The sequence below is a fragment of the Bicyclus anynana genome, chromosome Z (assembly GCF_947172395.1).
Source record: "Bicyclus anynana chromosome Z, ilBicAnyn1.1, whole genome shotgun sequence".
NCBI classification, from domain to species: domain Eukaryota; kingdom Metazoa; phylum Arthropoda; class Insecta; order Lepidoptera; family Nymphalidae; genus Bicyclus; species Bicyclus anynana.
Window position 1 is genome coordinate 7,324,267 of NC_069110.1, and position 21,520 is coordinate 7,345,786.

The window sequence follows — 21,520 nt, forward strand, 5'->3', positions numbered from 1 at the left end:
AATAGGTATTTATTGAATAAAATAATTACTAAATATTTACCAAACGGAGCGTTTAGCAGAAATATTAATTAATAATTATTAGTTTGACGTTTGTGATTAGTTTTATATTCATGAAATATGAAAAATGTCACAAAATGGTTTTACATTCATGAAATATTGTGACGTCACAAAATGGACAACACCGTTTTTGACGTTTGGAAAATTTGTAAAAAACATGATTTTAAAATTAGTTTTTTTAAGAAATTTTATTAATTGATATCGATATATTTCGGACTCTTATTCCATACGCCAAAGGAAATCAATACTGTTTATATTAAATTTGATATGATACAACTACCCTATTGGACAACCCTTTAAATCTGCTGCCTTCTAAAGCCACCACGGTTCACTCTTTAATTGTCTACTTACCTATTCATTCAGCCTTCGTAAAACGAGGTATGTCTGGCTATATAGTGCGTGCTCTCGTTTAATAAATGCAACTTCACAGCATTTTTGTTACATCTATTGCTTATTTACATGGTATACATGTGGATATTGAAACGTCCGTACGTTATATATGTATGTACGTAAACATGGCAGGGAAATTAAAAAAAAAAGCGTCACATCCAAACCCGCCTAGAGCTGCAAAAATTCAGTGACGAGGAAAATTCAGTACCCCAAGAGCAAAAAAAGAGGCGGACGCCGGCGGCGCGTCGTACGTACGAGTAGGTACATATACCACACACGTAAAAAAAAACAGTACAACCAACCTGTTGATCAAACAGTGACCAAAATATCGGGACTGGCAGATACAAAAATAAAATAGAGCACACGGCTTTCATATCTGATACTAGTTTCACTCCATATTTGTCTATTGAGTAATCCAGCCAATGATCTGGTAACGGTCCGTCTAAACTGGTGTCGTGTTGGAAACGTCTTTTAAAGGCATACTGAAAATAATAATGAGTACTTATTTCTTGGTATTGGTCAACGCAGGCCGTATTACAGCACCGGATGCCCACAACCAAAGGTGTCGGCAGCTAATAGGGTAGATGCACACCATACATTGCAATGGGACAAAAGAGAGAGATTGCCAGTTACACAGATATCTATACTTATAATGAAACTGGTCAAATTCTATACATTAATTCATAAAGTGGCATAATGTTACCTACATTATGCCACTTTATGAATACAACTAACGCCATCTAGAACTTATAATAAAACTGTAACATTTTGTACATTGAAGATATTTTGGAAATTTTTTCGGGGGGCATTATACAATCGATACTGAAGCTAAAAATATTTATTTTTCGATTTTTTGTCTGCGTGTCTGTCTGTCCGTGTTTTTTTGTTAATCGGGCATCACGCTGAAACTTCTGAATGAATTCAAAAAATTTGTTATAAATCATGAAAAAAAAAAACTTTTTAAAAAAAAAAATTCAAGTGGTGAAATAGGGCTTGAAAGTTTGGCCTCGGGTTCCGTTTGGGTTCGGGAGGGCGATATTTGGAGGTTATGAGAAGCAGAAGAAACAAGCATTAGGCTGCCTGTCCACCAGAGCGGAGCGAGGGAGCGGAGCGAGGGAGCGTAGCGAAGAAACGTACTAATGCGCAGCGGAGTTGCGTACTATGTCTATTGTCTGTCCACCAAAGCGGAGCGAGGGTGCGGAGCGGATTTGTGCAATCTATTTCTCCGTCTCTCGGCTCCGCTGCCTCGCTTCGTTTCGGTGGACTGGCAGCCTTACAATTGTAGCGCGAGTTTACACTTCAAGAGCAACTGTAATTCCAAAACAAATCAAGTGAATGGTTTTAGAACTTGGGTTGCGGTGTATTTGACTATTGACTTTAATATCTTCATAATTGAATTCCTAGCTGCCTCTCCCTGCTTCCCTTTGCGACGCCCTTGCTCGCAACTCCATTCACGTGTTGTTCAAATGCCGTGGGAGCCAGGGGTTTTCCGAGACAAAAGTAGCTTTCGTATTAGTAAATGTCGGTAATCTATCTTCATTCCAAATATAAGTCAAATAAGCTCAGTAGTAGCGGCCTGAAGGAGTATGAAACTTACGCACTTTGCAATACATCAATAGATATAAATAAAAATGGAAATTTTTGTCTGTGATTTCAAGATACAAAACTGTGTTTTTCTTGTACCTATATAACTTTATGTAGGTACAGTAAAATACATTACGAGATACTAAAACGGAAATTAACTTTTTTTTTTCAATTTTGTCTGTCTTTATGTTTGTCCGGGCTAATCACTAGAACGGCTGAAGCGGCTTTTATAAAAGTCCTTCATCTTTAATGCTACTAACTTGAATTTCGGCAGGAAGGTAGGTTATAGTTGGAAAACGTTCTTTACAAACCAATTTTGTGACAGGACCGGATTAATGAGGTCTAAAGGCTCTCGCAAGTTGAGTTCATAATTATTAATTTTTGTGCCAAAACTTAAGGGGGGGGTAGTCACTAGTCACCAGTTAGTTAATGTTAGCTATGAATGGATTTTGCGATAGGGCCGGATTAAGAAGGTCTAAAGCTCTCGCAAATTCGTATGAAAGTCCTTCATTTACATGCTACAATCATGAAATTAGGTAAGGCAATAGGGCCGGATTAAGAAGGTCTAAAGACTCACAACAGTTTGTATGAAAGTCCTTCATTTTTCATGCTACAAACTTGAAATTAAGCAAGGAGGTGTTTTATAGTTGGTAGACGTCTGAAATTAACGACTTTTGCGACAGGGCCGGAGTAAGGAGGTCTAAAGGCTCTCGCAAGTTTAGTATATAATTTTTGTGCTATATTTTGGCGGTAGTTAACAGTTAGTAAACTTTTCCTATTAATGGATATGCGACAGGGCCGAAATAAGGATATCTAAAGGTATAAAACATTAGGTATGGGTTTAAACAAGGAAAGATAGTTTACACTGATTTTTACGCGGAAGAAGTCGTGGGTGTCCGCTAGTGTTTATATTAAAATAAAGTAGGTACATGCCGCGTTTCGTCATATGAACACCTGCTCTACTCAGAAGCTTCGCTAAGTTAATATAAGCAAAAAGTGGAATAATAAGCTTTTTCACTACTCTTGCTCAAAAACACTGTCATATTACTGGATAATATGGATAATTTGGAGATGGATAAAATTTTCAATCTGTTGCCATCAAAGTCGAGACGCATTTTCTTAAATACCTACCTAGGTAAAGTGGAGAAAACAACAACGAATGGATTCACTTACGAAAGGAGTTTTTTAAACTTTTATCTCTCACGTTTACCTCACATACTCATTATTCATCTTCACAGTAGTCGGAAATTATTTTACCGGGTAAAAGCATCTCCCTTAATATCCAAAATTGTAGACTTCGTACGTTTAATTTTCAATTAAAATAAATCATTAAATATTTACTAAACTATTTTATTTTCTCGCAATCGTTGTGAAAAGCAGAGTGTAACACGTGGGGCTAAACCCATTATAAACTCGGTTTCTATTAAGCGGCCCTCGCCTTACGTCTCGGGCTCTAAAAATACCTCGTATATAATGGGTCTTTTTAGCCCCTTGTATAACAATCTACTATTTTAAAAAGAAAATCAAAACACACCATTCAGTTACAATATTTACGTTTCTATCAGAAAATCTGTTGTTATATTTTTGTTTGAGAAGCATTATATATTGTATGTTAGGTGTTATTGATGGTCCCATGTCCATACATAATGCCAAAGGGTACTCGAACACATCCATCATATCAATAGAATTGGTGTGAGAAAGTAGTATCAATCAATTTCCTACTGCGATTTGATACACTGGTCCCTCTACGTACTGTTTTTTTTTCTTTACAAGTTAGCCCTTGACCACAATCTCACCCTCAGATCAATTATAGGAGGACCAGTATTGCACCTATATTCACGAACAACATTGTCTGTCATTTTCCGAACAAAACAAGATTGGACTTGGTGCATATCTTATACTAAACTAGAAGTTCTTTCCCGTTTTTTACACCGTTCAACTTTATAAAAATGTATTTTTAAGCAGCTCTTTAACCGACGAATTCAAATACAACTATGAAATATCGATTCTTTGTAGACAGTTTTTATAATAGCGTTAGATCGTTGATCATATACTTTGGCAGAAAAGTAACGTCTAGCAAGGCAGGTCCTATACAATAATTGGTCTGAGATCTCACCTGATGGTAAGTGATGATGTAATCTAAGATGGTAGCTAGCCACGTAACATTTAAAAAAGTTATTATGACAATCAAGATTATTTTATGGACATGGACATTTTCTAATTGTGACATTGTATTAATTTAGTTTCTTTTTTTTTCTTCGTTCTAATGTATTTAATTATTTAAGATAATTCATACACCAGTTATGGTAAAATGTATAAAGGCTCAATTCTATAAAATGTACCATCATGTTAAACCTACATTTTCATGAATAAAATATCATTCATTCATTCACAGCCGGAGCCTCCCACCAGCCAGACCTAGACCAATTAAGAAAACCTCAATCGGCCCAGCCGGGGATCGAACCCAGGACCTCCATCTATTAAATCCACCGCGCAAACCACTGCGCCACGGAGGCCGTCAAGTACGTTGTACTGCGATAAATAACAATATTATGTGCAGCCAGATGTAAATAAAGTTGGTTAGAGCTTTTCCTTGAGATTCATTGTTACTACATTGGTGCAATATTAAACTGAATGCAAAAATGTATTATTGAAAATGTTGCTTTTATTCAACTCGTTCGTTTCCTTTTTTTGTTCAGCTCGTCTATTGTTCGATTCCCTGCGACTCGTTTGATGTCATCTGTGCACCTCGCAGATACGGAACACTGTTTGTAACGAGAGACTGCTAACAAATTGTATGGGGTGTTTACTAAAAGTAATACAAGAAGTAGAGTAATGAAAACGGCTTTATCGATTTGTGATTTATAATATATTATCTTACTAGGAGACACCTGCGAACATCGTAAAACTCGTTCTTAGTGGATACCTACTTTATATACATAAACTACAAACTACCGCCCTGCCAAATTTCTGTTTTGTACATCAAGTGATTTTCGAGATTTCATGATGAATGACCTTTCGTATTTATATACTTATTAAGATTTATATTTTACTAATTTTTAAAACTAAAACAATATATGTAATAAAAATATTTTTTTTTCATTTTCACAGTTACTTTGAACATCTCCTGTTCAAAACGAAAAAAAAATCATTATTTTGCACGAAGGCCATAGTTCGCATCGAACGGATTGATGCGATGCGTCCAATACGGACGATGCGGATATGTGGACACCTACCATATACCGTCGCTCCCTGTTATTATTATTAACATCGAACAATGATCGTTAATTATCACTCTAAGCCCGCCAAGCCGCATTGTTGCAGCGTGGTCCATAAGTTCCATATCCTCTCTTCTATAAGAAGGGTGGCCTGGCCCGTTAATGGGCCGTTAAAACAGTGAATAAGCTCATACGTTCGTTCGAATAAGCATGTAAATTTATAGATATGTGTGATATAGGCATCTATATCACACATATCTATAATTTTTTTTTTTTATTGAAAGTATGCGGCAAAATGCCGAGTTGGGGCCTTTTTCTAGGTTGTGCCACATATTACAGGGCATTCTTTAGTGCTCCACTGTTTGAGTGGACAGTTAAGCCATAATATGTTATAATTTAGATTTAATGTGATATGTGGCATTACTTAAAAATAAAGATCTTTTCTTTCTTCTTTCTTTCTATGAAAAGCACGCCACGGACATTTACATATGGTCTAAGATCCGGCATTAAAATATATATCCTCATCTGTTATTTATTAGTGATGGGAATAAATGATAGATAATATTCACAGTGGCCCATTGCAAATAGGTTGCTTAGTTAAATTGCGGCCGGAGCCATATTTCATACAAAATCTAGAACCATGATTTAGATCAAAGGCAGCCGAATACAGTTTTCATTTGACATATTAGATGACTATATAACTGAGGGTTATTTAAATAACATGAGTTACACGTAACTGTTTATATCTGGCAACTCCACAAGCAGAGCTTGAGAGAGCAGGCCTTACTTCTTCAATTAATTTGGGTATATTCATTTATCTGTACGATTTTATTAATTAAATAATGAATGAAGAAGATTAAATAAATTATAAAAAAAATAATCATTTAATACTATCCGGCCACAATAAAGGAGAATGGCGAGGCTGCATGTATTTTGGGACTAGCAGATAGAAGTAGCGTACATAATGGAAACTCATTAATAGTTGTCAATCGTGATTAAACTAAGAAAAAAGCAAATGGTAACCAATCTTGAAAAGCAGGGAGAAAAAAGATATACCTTAAAATTAGAAGGTACCCTATCTATGCATACGAAAAAATATGAATTTTATACTGAAAAACACCGCCGATGACATACAGCTGCGTGATTGCTTTATAAATACGACAAGGCGTTTCGGCCTCAGGCAACAAGTAGAACAATTTTACTATGCTAAGTATTGTTAAGTGCTACATGGAAGATCACGTGAACAAAGTGGCCTAAAGACGTAATAGTTAGTGAAAGACGAAGATTAAGTTATTGGACATTATCTTAGTATAATAATATTATATTATAAGTTTAGGTTAAAGATAAATTACTAATTAGTCACATAAGTAGGCTAGATCGTAATTTTATGAAGTAACAAGTGTACAATAGAAAGTTTACAATAGAAAAAAAAAGTATAGAAGTAATCTTAATTCCCGTTCTGTAAAATCTCAATATTTTTTATACAAGTATTTTTTAAATTAATAATTTTATTTAATACAAATATACGACACTTCTGAGTGTGACTCCCACTTTCGCCATCCTGCATTAGGCGATCTATATGCGATATGTCAATGTCAATATTTTATTTTATTTATTTCTTTTCCCAAATAAATAACAGATGAGGGTATATACCTACTTCTTATGCAGAATCACGTACTAACAGTAAACACCTCTTCAAAGTTATTCACAGGCTCTCAAAGTATTGCAAGGTGTCGCGCAATATCCTCTACAGCACCAGCACTTCCTATTTAGCTCGCTACGCGCAAACAATAGCGAAATGTTAACTCTTCATTGAACGGAACAACGTCTATGAATACTAAAAATCAATACTGTCTTGTTGTTAGTTCTATTCAGTCGTCGTTCTGTTTTATTTTATGATATTTAAGTCCTTTCCTCCAGGAAAAAAATATTTATTAACTCAAAAGTGGGCGCGCTATGAGCATTTTGCCTAACTCGCCAATAAAACGTTAATATTTCGTACATAAATCAATTAGTCCAGAATCAGGATCCGGGGAGCATTTTTAGAATTGATTACTATCAAGTTAATTTTCCGTGACGCTCAACTTTTATATTTACGAAAATTCTTGATTCTGGTAGCTGACAGGGTTACTGGGTAATGAAAATTTCTGTGCGTAGCAACGAGATAACGTACCACGCAATGTGGCTGTTGAATTGTATAACTAATTTAATTAAGCAACAGTAAAAAAAAAACAGCTGGTTAGTAGTATGACGGCCTCCGTGGCGCAGTGGTATGCGCGGTAGATTTACAAGACGGAGGTCCTGGGTTTGATTCCCAGCTGGGTCGATTCAGGTTTTCTTAATTGGTTCAGGTCTGGCTGTCGGGAGGCTTCGGCCGTGGCTAGTTACCACCCTACCGACAAAGACGTACCGCAAAGCGATTTAGCGTTCCGGTACGATGTCGTGTAGAAACTGAAAAGAGTGTGGGTTTTCATCCTCCTCCTAACAAGTTAGCCCGATTCCATCTTAGACTGCATCACCACTTACTATCAGGTAAGATTGTCGCCAAGGGCTAACTTGTAAAGTATAAAAAAAAACAATTTTGGATGATCTTCCCTCTTCCCAACTTGTATCAGTAACAAGGTCATCAAAAATTCTTAATTGTTGGTTTTACTAAAATTGACAAGCTACCAGAATCCAGAATTTTCGTAAATATAAAAGTTGAGCGTCTCTTTCGAAGTTTCTGCATAGTAATAAATTAGTAGAGCGTTTTATCATAAACTCACCCACGTACAAGCTACAAACTTCAACGTTACATTGTTCCTTGGTTTTTTGATTCTGTACCATGGCTTTCCCAGCACAAAAATAACTGAAAAGCAAAGATCGGAATATTATTTTTTTCTTTACAAATTACAAATTACCTCTTGACTACAATCTCACCTGATGGTAAGTGATGATGCAATTTAATATGGAAACGGGCTAAATTGTTAGGAGAAGGATAAAAATCACAGTTGTCGATTTCTACACGTCATCGTACTGGAACGCTTGGCGGTACGCCTTTGCCGGTAGGGTGGTACCTAGCCACAGCCGAAGTCTCTAACCATATAGACAATATACTAGTGATAATATACTAGTGAATTGGGGATAACCTGTGATGTTAGTGTAAATAAATAAATAAAAATAAAAAAAAAAAATTCTAAGATAGGATACTTGTCTACAGGATATCTATTCACTCTTGTTTTAAAGATACCCTTTACCCTGAAGAAAACACAGACTTGAGTAAGGTATTCCAAAACATTAATATGAGTATGAAAGGGTCATATAGTTATTAGGATTCTTTGTGGACTACAGAACCCTAAAAAATGTTAACTTTCAGATGTCTGGCTAAACAATTATTAAGTTTAATCTATACTAATATTATAAAGCTAAAGAGTTTGTTTGTTTGTTTGAACGCGCTAATTTCAGGAACTACTGGTACGAATTGAAAAACTCTTTCAGTGTTAGACAGCCCTTTTATCGAGGAAGGCTAAAGGCTATAAATTATCCCCGTTTTCTTACGGGAACGGGAACCACGCGGCTTCAGCTAGTATACGAGTAAACAAGTGACTTACCGATAGAAAATAAGACAAGTATTGCCGGAAACCCAAAGCCCAGCGCATAGCACGCATCGTCACCAAAACACATAATACTGCGTCGTAGAGCTGGGGTGACCACCATCCCCATAAAGCCCCCTAGATTCACGGTGCAGTAAAACGTAGAAAAAAACTTCTGTAGACCGTTATTATCTTCTGGCAGACGAAACTGTAAATAGGTTTGAAATCGTCGTCATCAACAATATTCGGCTCACTGTTAACCACGAGTCTCCTTTCAGATGGGTTAGTCTAATAGTTCACCATGGATCCGAAACTTGGTCACTCAGCGGGCGATAGAGCGAGTTATGCTTGGGGTTTCTCTACGTGATCGAATCAGAAATAAGGAGATCCGCAGACGAACCAAAGTCACTGACATAGCTCGGATCGAATGAAATCGCTGGATGCTAGCAGCTCGAGACCGTTGTGCTTGGAGGTCTATGCAAGAGGCCTATGTCCAGCTGTGGACGTTCATCGGCTGATAATGATGATGATGCAGATTTCCTCATGATGTTATTCCTCCACCGTTTGAGACACGTGATGTTTAATTAAAAAAAAAATTATGACAAATATTTTTTTATATATAAAAATAACAAAAATTCTTAAAATGCACATAAGTGAAAAGTTGGCATTAACAATAAATCATCAATCGCCTGATGAGACCCGAAGGCTGAAAGAAAGATAGAGGGCGGAACGACTCATGCTAACTTACTGCTTTCTAGTAGTAATAGTCTCGCGGACGGACGGACGGACAGACAGACGGACATGGCGACACTATAAGTGTTCCTTGTGGACGACGGAACCCTAAAAAGTCAAATAGAAATAGCTGCTTCGATGTTCGCTATCGCTATGTCAATATAAGTATAAAATACTATTAAAAATTAAAACACTATTAAAAATTTATAAAAAAATCCACCCTCCCGCTGCGGGACATTTGAGTGCCCAAGCAACCGGTGGTCAGGGCTCCAGAATGAGGAACCTCCTCACAATACGGGCCGTCTCAAGAATCACTGCCTCTTGATCCAACAGTAAAGCGAAAGCTTCCTAAGGTGTTGGTCGAAGCTTTTCGCTATAAGACCATTGACTGAAGCAACTATCGGAACAATAATAGTTGACTCAACATTCCACATGGCGGTAATCTCGTGAGCAAGGTCCAAGTATTTTGATACTTTATCATTTATTATAATCACGTTAAGTTTCGGTTGCCTTTGTGGTCGCAAAACTTACGAGTATAAAGTTAAAATTCATTTAATAGAAAGTTACGTTATTTAATATTGGATTTACGTAAAGCTTGGCAAGTTAACTTCGAAAGGTGAACTTAAGTTAAATTGTTCATTTATTGTTAGCTTGTTGCTCAAAACTTGGCAACTTCCAAGTCCAGTTAAGTAAAACTATAATAATCTCTAACGCAAATTGCAACTACATATTATATTATACTAGTGGACGACCGCGACTTACTACCCCTACCCTAGCCTAGCCCTACTCTACCCTACCCTACTCTATTTTTTTTGTTAGACCTCGACTACAATCTCACCTGATGGTAAGTAATGATGCAATTTAAGATAGAAGCGGGCTAATTTGTCAGGAGGAGGATGAAAATCCACACCCCTTATGGTTTCTACACGAAAACGTACCGGAACGCTAAATCGCTTGGCGGTACGCCTTTGCCACTAGCCACTGTCACAGCCAGACCTGGACCAATTAAGAAATCAATCGGCTCAACCGAGGATCGAACACAGGACCTCCGTCTTGTAAGTCCACCGCGCATACCACAGCGCCACAGAGGTCGTCAAAATCCCTATTATTTACATTTTCGCATGTTTTTTATAACTCTACTATACATTTTACAAATATAGAACTCGAAACATGAACAATTTATATTTAAAAAAAACCTCTACCCTTTTAACCCTTTAGGGGTAGAATTTAGGAAAATTTAAATGATTCATTGTGTTTCGTATTTTTCTGCTAGTACACACAAAGTTCTCTCACATCATACAAATGTAACTTTAAAAATGAAAGACTACAAACTTTCAACCCCTGTTTAACCCACATCTGATTTTATTTCCATGACATAACGTTTACTATAAACTTCGTAGTAGGTAAAATATATATAGGTAAAATAAATACCTTTTACAAATGCAGAACTCAAAACATGAACAACTTATATTAAAAAGAACCTCAACCACTTTTTGACCTTTTAGGGGTAGAATTTAGGAAAATCTTGAAAGGCATTGTTTTTAGTATTTTATATTGTACACACAAAGTTCACTTACATCATACAAATGTAACTTTAAAAATGAATGACTACAAACTTTCAACCCCTGTTTCACCCACATCTGATTTTATTTTCGTGACATAACGTTTACTAAACTTCGTAATAGGTAAAATTGTACGCGAACAAAGTCGTAAGCGTCCGCTAGTACAGTAGGTACAAAAGAACTGAAAGGCAGTATCGATTGCAGATTACCTGATCACCTCCAAAAGCTGCCACACAAGGCTTAATCCCTCCCGTACCGGCCGCTATGAGTACCAAGCCGATCATGGACATAAAGCTGAAATTCATAGAGATATATTGGATAGAAGCAGGCGTTACTTTGCGGCGGAAGTTCATCATGATTATATAATGAATTCTTTTTTATGCTATCCTCCGTGAAAAGCCGACGAACCCAACGTGACGCACGTTGTAGAGTCAACATCTCCTGAGGATGCTCCGGTTTCGGGGTGAAACGTACGTAGAGAGTATTTTGTCGGACCTGGGTGACATCGCATGGGCTCGTCGGCTTTTCGCGGAGTATAGGAAAGTAAATAAATCATTATATAATATAGAGATATGGTAATTAAAATTGCCTTATTAAATACCTAATTAGAGGTTTTGCTGTTAAAGTTTTTATTTCCACACTAATAATAGGGATGATGACAAGGTTACATTGATTTTTATGAGACATTGGGGTAAATAATGTCAATATTAAAAAAAACTAATATTGACTGGATTTTTATAAAATAAATAGGATTGTAAAACTTTAAAACCAATTAAAAAAAAATTAACTTAGACAACTAAATGAAAAATCACACATTTTTATCTTCCTTACATTCAATGTGACAATTTTTCAATATATGAAATATTTAAGTAGCGCACATTTTTTTTTATTCTTTACAAGTTAACCCTTGACTACAATCTCACCTGATGGTATGTGATGATGCAATCTAAGATGGAATCGGGCTAACTTGTTAGGAGTAGGATGAAATCCACACCCCTTACGGTTTCTACACGAAAAAAAACGATCTCTCTCCTCGATGACGTCATTCTTTCGTGCGATAGCGATCCATAGCAGCGCCGCCAAATTGACGCTTTAAATCCCTGTGACTCTTAAAATAATGATCAGTAAATTAGATTACTTACGTTGGTGGCAACATCAATGGTGGAATTGCAGAACAACACAACAGTATGGTCCCGACAAAATAGATTATAGAAAAGTATAGAATTACTCTGAAATAGTATATGATATAAATTAGTAGGTTAGAATTGGAAACTAGAAAATCTGTAGTATACAAAACCAGCCATGTGCGTGTCGGGCAACCCTACACTGAGTTCCGCAGGTTAAATGAGAAAGCTAAATCGTTTGGCGGTACGTCTTTGCTGGTAGGGTGGTAACTAGCCACGGCGGAAGCCTCCCACCAACCAGTCCTGTTTTTGACATTTTTTGTTGAGTTGATTGAATAGTGGGAGCAAACCCTGACCAACTTCCAACTAGCGGACGTCTGCAAAATCCGCGTGGAATTCAATTTTTTACAAATCCCGCGGGGACCATGGATTTTTTCCGGGATGAAAAGTAGCCTATGTGTTAATCCAGAGTAAAATCTATTTCCATTCCAAATTTCAGCCAAATCGCTTCAGTAGCCGCAGCGTAAAGGAGGGACAAACATACACTTACAAACACACACACACACAATTTCGCCTGTATAATATAAGTGTGATATCTGGCTAATGCAGACTTTCGGCCCAAAGTTTTTGGAACCATTTGATATCTTACAAACAAACAGACAGCATTAAACAACTTGAAAAAGCTTATTAACACTTTCGCTGCAGCACTGATTTTTCTGTACTTCCTTTGGTGTGGTACGAGGTCAATCGACCTCGTAACTCTTGAACACACTAGACATACTAGGTCAATTGACCTCGTACCGCAGCGAACGTGTTACATGCAATATATACTTACTTTTCAAAGTGAAGAAGCATTTGCAAAAAAGGTAAGCTACGAGTGCGTGTTTGAAGAAATCCGATAAGAAGCTATTCGAGAAGTTTACCGTAAATAGGATACCTACGGAAAATATGCTGAATATTCTATATCGCTGAATGCTGACTGCATTCTAAACGTATCATCTTCCCTACATGTAGTTACATATAAAATTACACAATATACTCGTACTAATACTAAAGAAAGCCCGCGACTTCGTCCGCGTGGAAGTCAATGTAAACTTTCAACTCTAACTTTAGTGGTTGAATTTTAAAAATTCTTGAAACACATTATATTTTGTATTTTTTTTATGACTTATGAACAAATTTTTAAAACTGTAACTCTAATAATGAAGAACTTTCCATACTAATTTTCAACCCCTATTTAATTTTTATTTTAGTATTTAAAAATTACCCTATGTTTTGCTCCAAGGCCCCACTTACCATTATACCAAAATTCATCTTGATCGGTTCAGCCGTGAAAAGGTAACAGGCAGACAGACAGACTTACTTTCGCATTTATAATGTTAGCGTAGATTATAAAGGTAGGTACCTACTTGTAGATTAGATTGTTTGTTTGAATTGAATAGAATATAATACTTTTTTTAAACACAAAACGAGGTCACCTAGTTTTATTATAGGTACCTTACCTTATAGTTTCAAAGTTGGTAGATACGTTCGAAACTAACTTAAATTAAGTTAGCGTAAACTTAAATAATAATATTAATAGCTTTGTTGTTTGTTGTTAGCCATCAGGGGCGTAGCTAGCGGCGTATCTGCCGTATCAAAGATACAGGGCCCCGGACTACAGGCCCCTTACGTGTGAAAGTAGAAAAAAAATAGTAAAATGTAGATAATCCACAATTTCTATCCTTCCCTGGTGTGTGCCCAAAAGTTGAAAACATCCTACATAGGTTGTTTAAATTTAGATATGACAGTGACATAATCACTGTCATATCTAAATTTAAACAACTCAAAGGTGACTGACTGACTGACTGATTGACATAAGGATTATCGACGCACAGCCGAAACTACTGAACGGATCAGGTTGAAATTTGGCATGCGGGTAGATGTTATGACGTAGGCATCCCATAAGAAAGGATTTTGATAAATTCTACCCCCAAGGGAATAAAATAGGGGGTGAAAGTTTGTATTAAAATTTGTCAATTTTAAACCGACAGGGCTGAGACTTTGCATGCATAAAGCTTCTATGACGTAGGCATTCCCTAAGAAAGGATTTTGATAAATTCTACCTCTAAGGTGATAAAATAGGGGATGCAAGTATAAATCTTCTTAGATTTTCGACTGATTGAACTGAAATAAAAGATTGGAGCTACTATGATGAAGACGTTTGCTTAAAAAGGATTTTGATAAATTCAACCCCCATGGGGATAAAAAATGAGATGATGGAGTATCTCCTTTGTGCTGCAGCTACTGAAGCTATTTTGCTGAATTTGGAATAGAAGTAGATTTTACTCTGGATTAACACATAGGCTACTTTTCATCCCCGAAAAATCCATGCTTCCCGCGGGATTTGTGAATAACTAAATTCCACGCGGACGAAGCTGCGGGCGTCCGCGAGTTTATTATATGCGTGCATTTTTGTTCATTAGTGAAAAGTCTTTACCCTTCATTTGGGCCCCCCAACTAATTAGATACAAAGCCCATCCAAGACACGTTACGCCACTGTTAGTCATATTCTTAGCTATTAGTTGTTTTTGTCAAACGTATACCTACCAACATAATTCCACTTATTAACCGACTTGGAAAAAATGAGAAGGTTCTCAATTCGACTGTATATTTTTTTTTGTATGTATGTTACCTGATTACTCGAAGACGCCTGGACCGATTTGAATATGAATATTGAATATTTACTCCCGAGATGGTCACCATTTCAGGATCTGATGAAGGGATTCTGGAGAAATCTAGGAGAACTTTCAACAATCGTAAGGGCAATTATAACGTTTTATAATATTTCCATTATCTAACCACTTTAAAACATTACAACATAATGAAGGTCTGGAGACGATCTGATGATGGAGCCGAAACACACACGAGGGAACTCTATAACGGTTTACCTACAACAGTTACCTTGTGTTTGGGCTTGGTTAATTTCGACAAGAACTTTCACCTAGTTCAAACTGATCATCAGTTAGAACATAATATGACATATAGAACTTAGTTTGATGTTATTTTTCGCTTTTTAGTTTAGATGTTTTTGAAGTCGGTTGAATTATAATATTTTATCAAAGCATGCAAATAGCAAATGAGTTTTACATTTTAACAAACTGCTATCGCCATCTAGCGGTAATTTGTGACAAGTTAATACTGCCATCTAGCAGAAGCCTGTAATAACACACACAGTGTGTGTGTACACAGCTAAAGTGTTACTGAGTATACCCTCTAGATGTCGCATAAAGGAGTATAGTGAGCAGCATAGATATGTGAACATGTACTCGTACTCGTAAGTCTGGAATGACGTCACTTATCGAGACATCTATCGAGATATTTCAAATTATGAGATTTACTACATACAGACATAGATGGCGTTGAAAATTAAAATGTATCTTTGTAAGAGTTCTACATCGCGCTAATGATGTGTTTTTGATGTTACAGTATATATACGACAAAGCTGCAAAGATACTTGCGCAGAAGTAGTACGCTATTTTCCAGACACAATGCATAATACGTTGAAGTCCATTAGTACATGAAACGTAAGTGTTTGTTTCAAAATTTTCATTGGTATTTCTCTTTCACAACGAGAGCACATCTGGCTTGGGCCCCAGGTTGTGTCTCTGTTGTGGTTTAACGGTGTGTGTACCGTATCTTTGAACGAAGTGGGACTGCGACTGCGTTTTGTATTTTTTAAAGAAAATCTTTTTTGAATAACTTATTAGAGTCACGTACCGACTTCATTGGTTTTCGTTACTTTTGATCTGCCTGAGCTAGATCTAATGTATTTTAATAATAGGATGCCATTGTTAGTCCAAGTGTAGGTAAAACTAAGAACTGTAGCTACAGTTTTACACACACGAATAGCAAATGTTATAAACAATTTAAGATTAAAAAGAAGGGGCTAAATTAAAATAAATATCTCCAAAACTATTGGTGAAATAGACTTTTCAAGGTTCCGTAGTCCACAAGGCACCCGTAGTTTATGTCCGTCTGTCCGTCCGTCCGCAGTCATTTTACACAAATATAACTCATAGAAGTTAGATGATTTAAATTAAAAAAAATCAACCTATGTTTAGCTCTTTCTGGGTAGAGTTTTGAAAAATCTTGAATTACATTGTTCTTAGTATTTTTCTGGCAGTATGAATGCCCATTATTATTATTAACTTTCTTAAAGAGGATTTCACCCCCTTCTGATTTTACTTTCGCAACAAAAAGTATCGTATAACCTAGTTCGTATTATGGTCTCAAATCGTGCCAAGTTTCATTTGAATTCGTGCAGTAGTTTCAGCGTAATGCCCGGTCAACAAAAACACGGACAAACAGACAGACATACGACAAAAAAAGAAAAAAATATTTATTTTTTGACTCCAGTATCGATTATACAATACTGACTCTTGGGAATCCCTTGAAGGCTGATAGTAGAGATCATTAGCTATCTAATTGCAATGTTATATAGGTTAAAAATGTACCTACCGTTTGTATTTTAATTTGTTTTGGTGTTTTTATTGACGGCCGCGTGGCGCAGTGGGTAGTGACCCTGCTTTCTGCATCCACGGTCGTGGGTTCGATTCCCACAACTGGAAAATATTTGTGTAATGAGCATGGGTGTTTTCCAGTGTCTGTGTGTATTTATACATTATATAAGTATTTATATAATGTATAAATACACACATATATGTAGTATATAAATGTATATGAATGTTATAATATCAACTATCTTAGTACCCATAACACAAGCTACTCTGCTTACTTTGGGGCTAGATAGTGATGTGTATTGTTTAAGTATATTTATTTATTTATTTTATTTTATACAGGGTGCTCGGGAGTATTTCTCATAATTACAAGGTGTTGACGAGTCCATTTATAGGAGACGAACTGCTTAACTAATATTATTTAAATAAAAAAATGAAAACACATATACATACAACGACGCCATCCCAGCGGCTATCCGTATAACATCGCACGCGCCATAAACCATTAAACGCCACTACGCCCTCCTTCTACACGTTAGCCCATCATAGTGTACTATCGCGATGGCGATGGTGTATTGCCAGCATAAGAAATATGTTTACAAACCTGTATCGGCCAATGAAGTTGTCCGCTAGTATAGCACCCATCAGCGGCATAGTATAGCACATCATAATAAATATATGGTACACCACAGTGGCAGCATTCTCATGAAGGCATAACACGTTCCGTAGATACAAAGACAGAATAGCTGGATGAGAAATAAAATAAAATTAAAAGTATCCGAAGCCACAGTAACAGTATATGTTTTTCTCAAAACCGTACCTGATTTAAATTTATTAAAAATTTCAAAATCTTCATTACTTTTCGTGTACGATCAGCCTTTGCCAAGATATTGATGGAATACGAAAATGCATTTGCTATTAATTTGATGTTAATTTTAATAGGTATAATATAGATCAAGTTAGTGAATAGCCCAGCAGGCCTTATTGTAGTCTTTTTAAATTTTCGCCGAACCAAACGGCATCATGTTAAGTTAAAATTCAAATAAGCTGACACCTAATAATGAATAGATTGTAGACTTCATGAATCATCATCATCATTATCGACTAATGTCTGCTGCTGGACATGGATCTCCTGTAAGGACTTCCAAGCACCACAATCTCATCCATAATGACCGACAATGCTTCCACAGGCAACACAAACACAAGCTATACCCTCCTCGATATCTGATGTTACCTCAGGGGCGCCCGGACTCATACACTCAGGCCAAAACTAAGTCTCAGAGGAGACGCCTCTCTAAGGAGCCTCAGAGGAGACGCCCTTAGAAAGGCCACACCAGGCGATGCTTCTGCACTCGCTCAAACACCCCGGTGACGCCGCTGAGGTCCCATTAAGGAGCCTACGGCACTTACACAATCGGAATAAAAAGCTACAACCTACACAGCGTGTTCGCCGGCGAAGACGAGGACCCCGATATCTGACGTCATCTAGTCTGGACGTGGTTTTTTTAACCCACGATCTCGGGGATGCCCTGACTGATACACTCAGGCCAAAACACCCTTCCAGAATGGCTCTCTAGGATGTGGTCCATTAAGGAGCCTACGGCACTTATACATTCAGGAAAAGACGGTCTCAAGCCAGTCCATAGTAGACCTACCTACTTGTGGTATTCTAAACAGTTGATTGGGCGAGTAATTTGAGTTGATTGGTAAGGCTTAATTTGGAAATAGGCAGGTACCTACTGATCTGTAGTTTTACTGATGCGATTTTGCCCACGTCTGGATTGAGATTGATTGACTGGTGAGCGGCTAACAAGTAAAATTTAAACTTGACCCCTAACTCTATAAGCGCAATGTAAATTTAGTACCAAAATAATTGTTGTAGGTACACTATGTAATACATATTTTTGGTATCGACTTCCGGACATTGAAATAAATGATGAAAATGCGTCATCATCATCATCATTATCAACCCATATTCGGCTCACTGCGGAGCTCAAGTCAGAATGAGAGGGGTTAGGCCAATAGTCCACCACGCCTGGCCCAATGCGGTTTGGTATGCAGGTTTCCTGACGATGTTTTCCGTCACCGTTTGAGACACGTGATATTTAATTTCCTAAAATGCACACAACTGAAAAGTTGAAGGTGCATGCCCCGGACCGGAATCTAACCCACACCCTCCGGAATCGGAGGCAGAGGGCTATCACGGCTGATCAAGCCTGAGTCCCAGCAATAATTTTGGTACCATTTTACACTGCGCTTCAATCGTTAGGGGTACATCGAAAACTAAAGACATTATTCGGGCTACGCCGCTCGTCTATTAGGCCTCGCTATGCCAGTGAGCGTCCTATTGGCTATTATGAGTAGATACCTACCTGTTTAATTAAGGTATATAATATAATATTTTTTACTTACTTCTTAAGCCACAAAAAGAAAACCGCTCGCAAAATTCAGTGGCAATGATACAAAATATGGAAATAGGATGGCCATGTGGCATATTATATTATATCAAAAAGTACACTTTCTTAAACTATGATTAAAAAACAAACACTAAAGTACAAAATATAAATAAACTAGCATATAAATAAATTAGAGTTATTAAAAATTAATTTCAAATGATAGTTTATTGCTCTATAGCTCTCAAAATTATATATTAATTTATAACTCTTTGGCTCTCAAATATATGTGTATTATCTAGGGATAAGATGTCTATAGCCATGGTTCTATAAAATAAGCTAAATAAGCATACCTTTTATCTATGGTATCTATGGTGCAATAGGCTATTATCTATGTATCTAAGAATAGGTGCTAAAGTCTATTTTTTACAATTACAGTAGAACCCGTTTAATACGATTTCGCAGGGACCCTAAAACGCGTCTTAGATGGGAAAGTGTAATAAAAGGGATATGCGTGGGGGGATAGTGAAAAAAAATGACTAATGTACACATACATAGTTATAAAAACTATGCTACTTAAAGTAATCACTTATTCTGGTATGACAAAAAGATTTTGATGGATTAGCAATTACGAAATTTTCAATTAAATTTTATTTTTGCAGTGCGTCTCCAAAATTATCAGTTTAGAATCGCATCATGTCAAGGGTTGTTTGCTCTTGTACCTACATATTATGTTTTCTGTGGTCAGGGTCTTTCAGTTCTTTAAAATATCATGTATTAGTCTTGTCCTGTGACCCTGCGACCTTGTTTAAGGACCTTTATGATGTCCTGATTTTTCTGTTGTAATTTATTTGTCGCATTTGGAATTGCACGCGTGTGACATGTAGGCGTATTAAACGGGATGACGAATCGTATTAAGCGTAAGGAAATGTATGAAAACATGTCTCAAGTTATAGGGACTGGCGTAAATTGACGTATAATGCGAGAAATCGTTATACTATGAAATTTCATTTCACTTAAATTACATAATGAATTTAAAACTTTAATAGGAATTAATAGATTTAATGGGTCCACATTTATTTTTATTTCTTTATTTTTTTTTTGTTGCATTTAATATTTTTTAGGATTAAGCGTGATCGTCTTAAGCGGGTTCTACTGTATTATGTAAGTACTCTTATTAAGTCCATGGTTAATATTACAGATTAACGATATAATTATGATACCAAGTCCGCCAGGTCTAGTCATTGGGGTTGGAAGCGGAATCTCTGCCGGAGATTCTCATCATCCCTTGCCCCGCCGTTACCGTAACCAGTGCCAGAGCCAGGAATAGCGGGGCTGCCGGGGACTAGGGGCTGTGTTGTGTTATTACGGTCCATATCACAAAGTTTTGCCCAGTACTGACCACGCTAGGCATGCGGGTTGGTCAGCGCAGAGCAAGATTACTCGCACCGATGTCGCTGCTGCCCGACACCGGCCTGAGGCATTTGTTAATCTAGCCTGAGGGAATGTACATACCTCTATTCGTCGGCCGCCAGAGCCTCGTCGGTCCATCTGCAGGGTGCACCACGTGTAGGTGAAGTTGGCAGTTGGGGAGACTGACTGGTACTAGCCTCCCCTTTGCACCCTTTATTTTTTATAGCTTTGCAAAAAAAACGTTTTACTTTTTTTTATTCTTACAACACTGTTCAACTTGTCAGCTGTTAGTGTCTATGCTGTCAAAAGTCTCTGTATTAGTTACGAAAATAATAGATTGTGGGAACTTATCGACAGTGAAAAAATATTACTGTGGCACAAGATGAATATGACAATCCGTAGTGGCACCCGCCAATTTATATATTTTGTTTATGAGGGATGTCTGGCAGAATTCAAAGCTAAAACGTTGTTGTGGGATCTGGGACAATGTTTACCGAAGAATAGCTGAGACATTTTTTGAAGTGATTTTTTGAATCATATTATATTTCGTATTTTTATGATTTATGAAAAAAAAATTAAAACTGTAACTCTAAAAATTAAGGATTTTCCATACAAACTTTCAACCCCTACTTCACCCCCGTCTTATTTTATTTTCGCAATAAAAAGTATCCTATATCCTATAACCTTCTCCGTATTATGGTCATAAACCGTGCCAAGTTTCATTTGAATTCATTCAGTAGTTTCAGCGTGATGCCCGAATAACAAAAAAACACGGACAGTCAGACAGACAAGAGAAAATATAAAAAAAAAAAATTTTCACTATTGCTCAAAAACACTGTCATATTACCACTCCACAGCGGGGCTAAACAAGCATTTTGGCCTCTAGGGGCTAAAGTAATTTTGTTTTTTTAATTCTTGTCTGTTACGAGTACTAGCCAAGTACTAGCCTACTATAAAACGGAGGAGGTTTTATTCG

General features: G+C 36.9%; 1 protein-coding gene across 1 annotated transcript in view; it reads right to left on the reverse strand.

The window, feature by feature from the left end:
- The window catches only part of LOC112053030 (uncharacterized), a 71,325-nt gene that overhangs the window by 20,883 nt on the left and 28,922 nt on the right, over positions 1 to 21,520 (reverse strand). The window contains exons 14-20 of the mRNA XM_052890736.1: positions 19,151 to 19,232; positions 17,343 to 17,484; positions 12,258 to 12,344; positions 11,325 to 11,409; positions 8,840 to 9,029; positions 8,015 to 8,097; positions 750 to 929 (exon numbers count right to left, since the gene is read on the reverse strand). Of these exons, the coding sequence (XP_052746696.1) occupies positions 750 to 929; positions 8,015 to 8,097; positions 8,840 to 9,029; positions 11,325 to 11,409; positions 12,258 to 12,344; positions 17,343 to 17,484; positions 19,151 to 19,232 (849 nt within the window). The remainder of the gene's footprint in view (positions 1 to 749; positions 930 to 8,014; positions 8,098 to 8,839; positions 9,030 to 11,324; positions 11,410 to 12,257; positions 12,345 to 17,342; positions 17,485 to 19,150; positions 19,233 to 21,520) is intronic.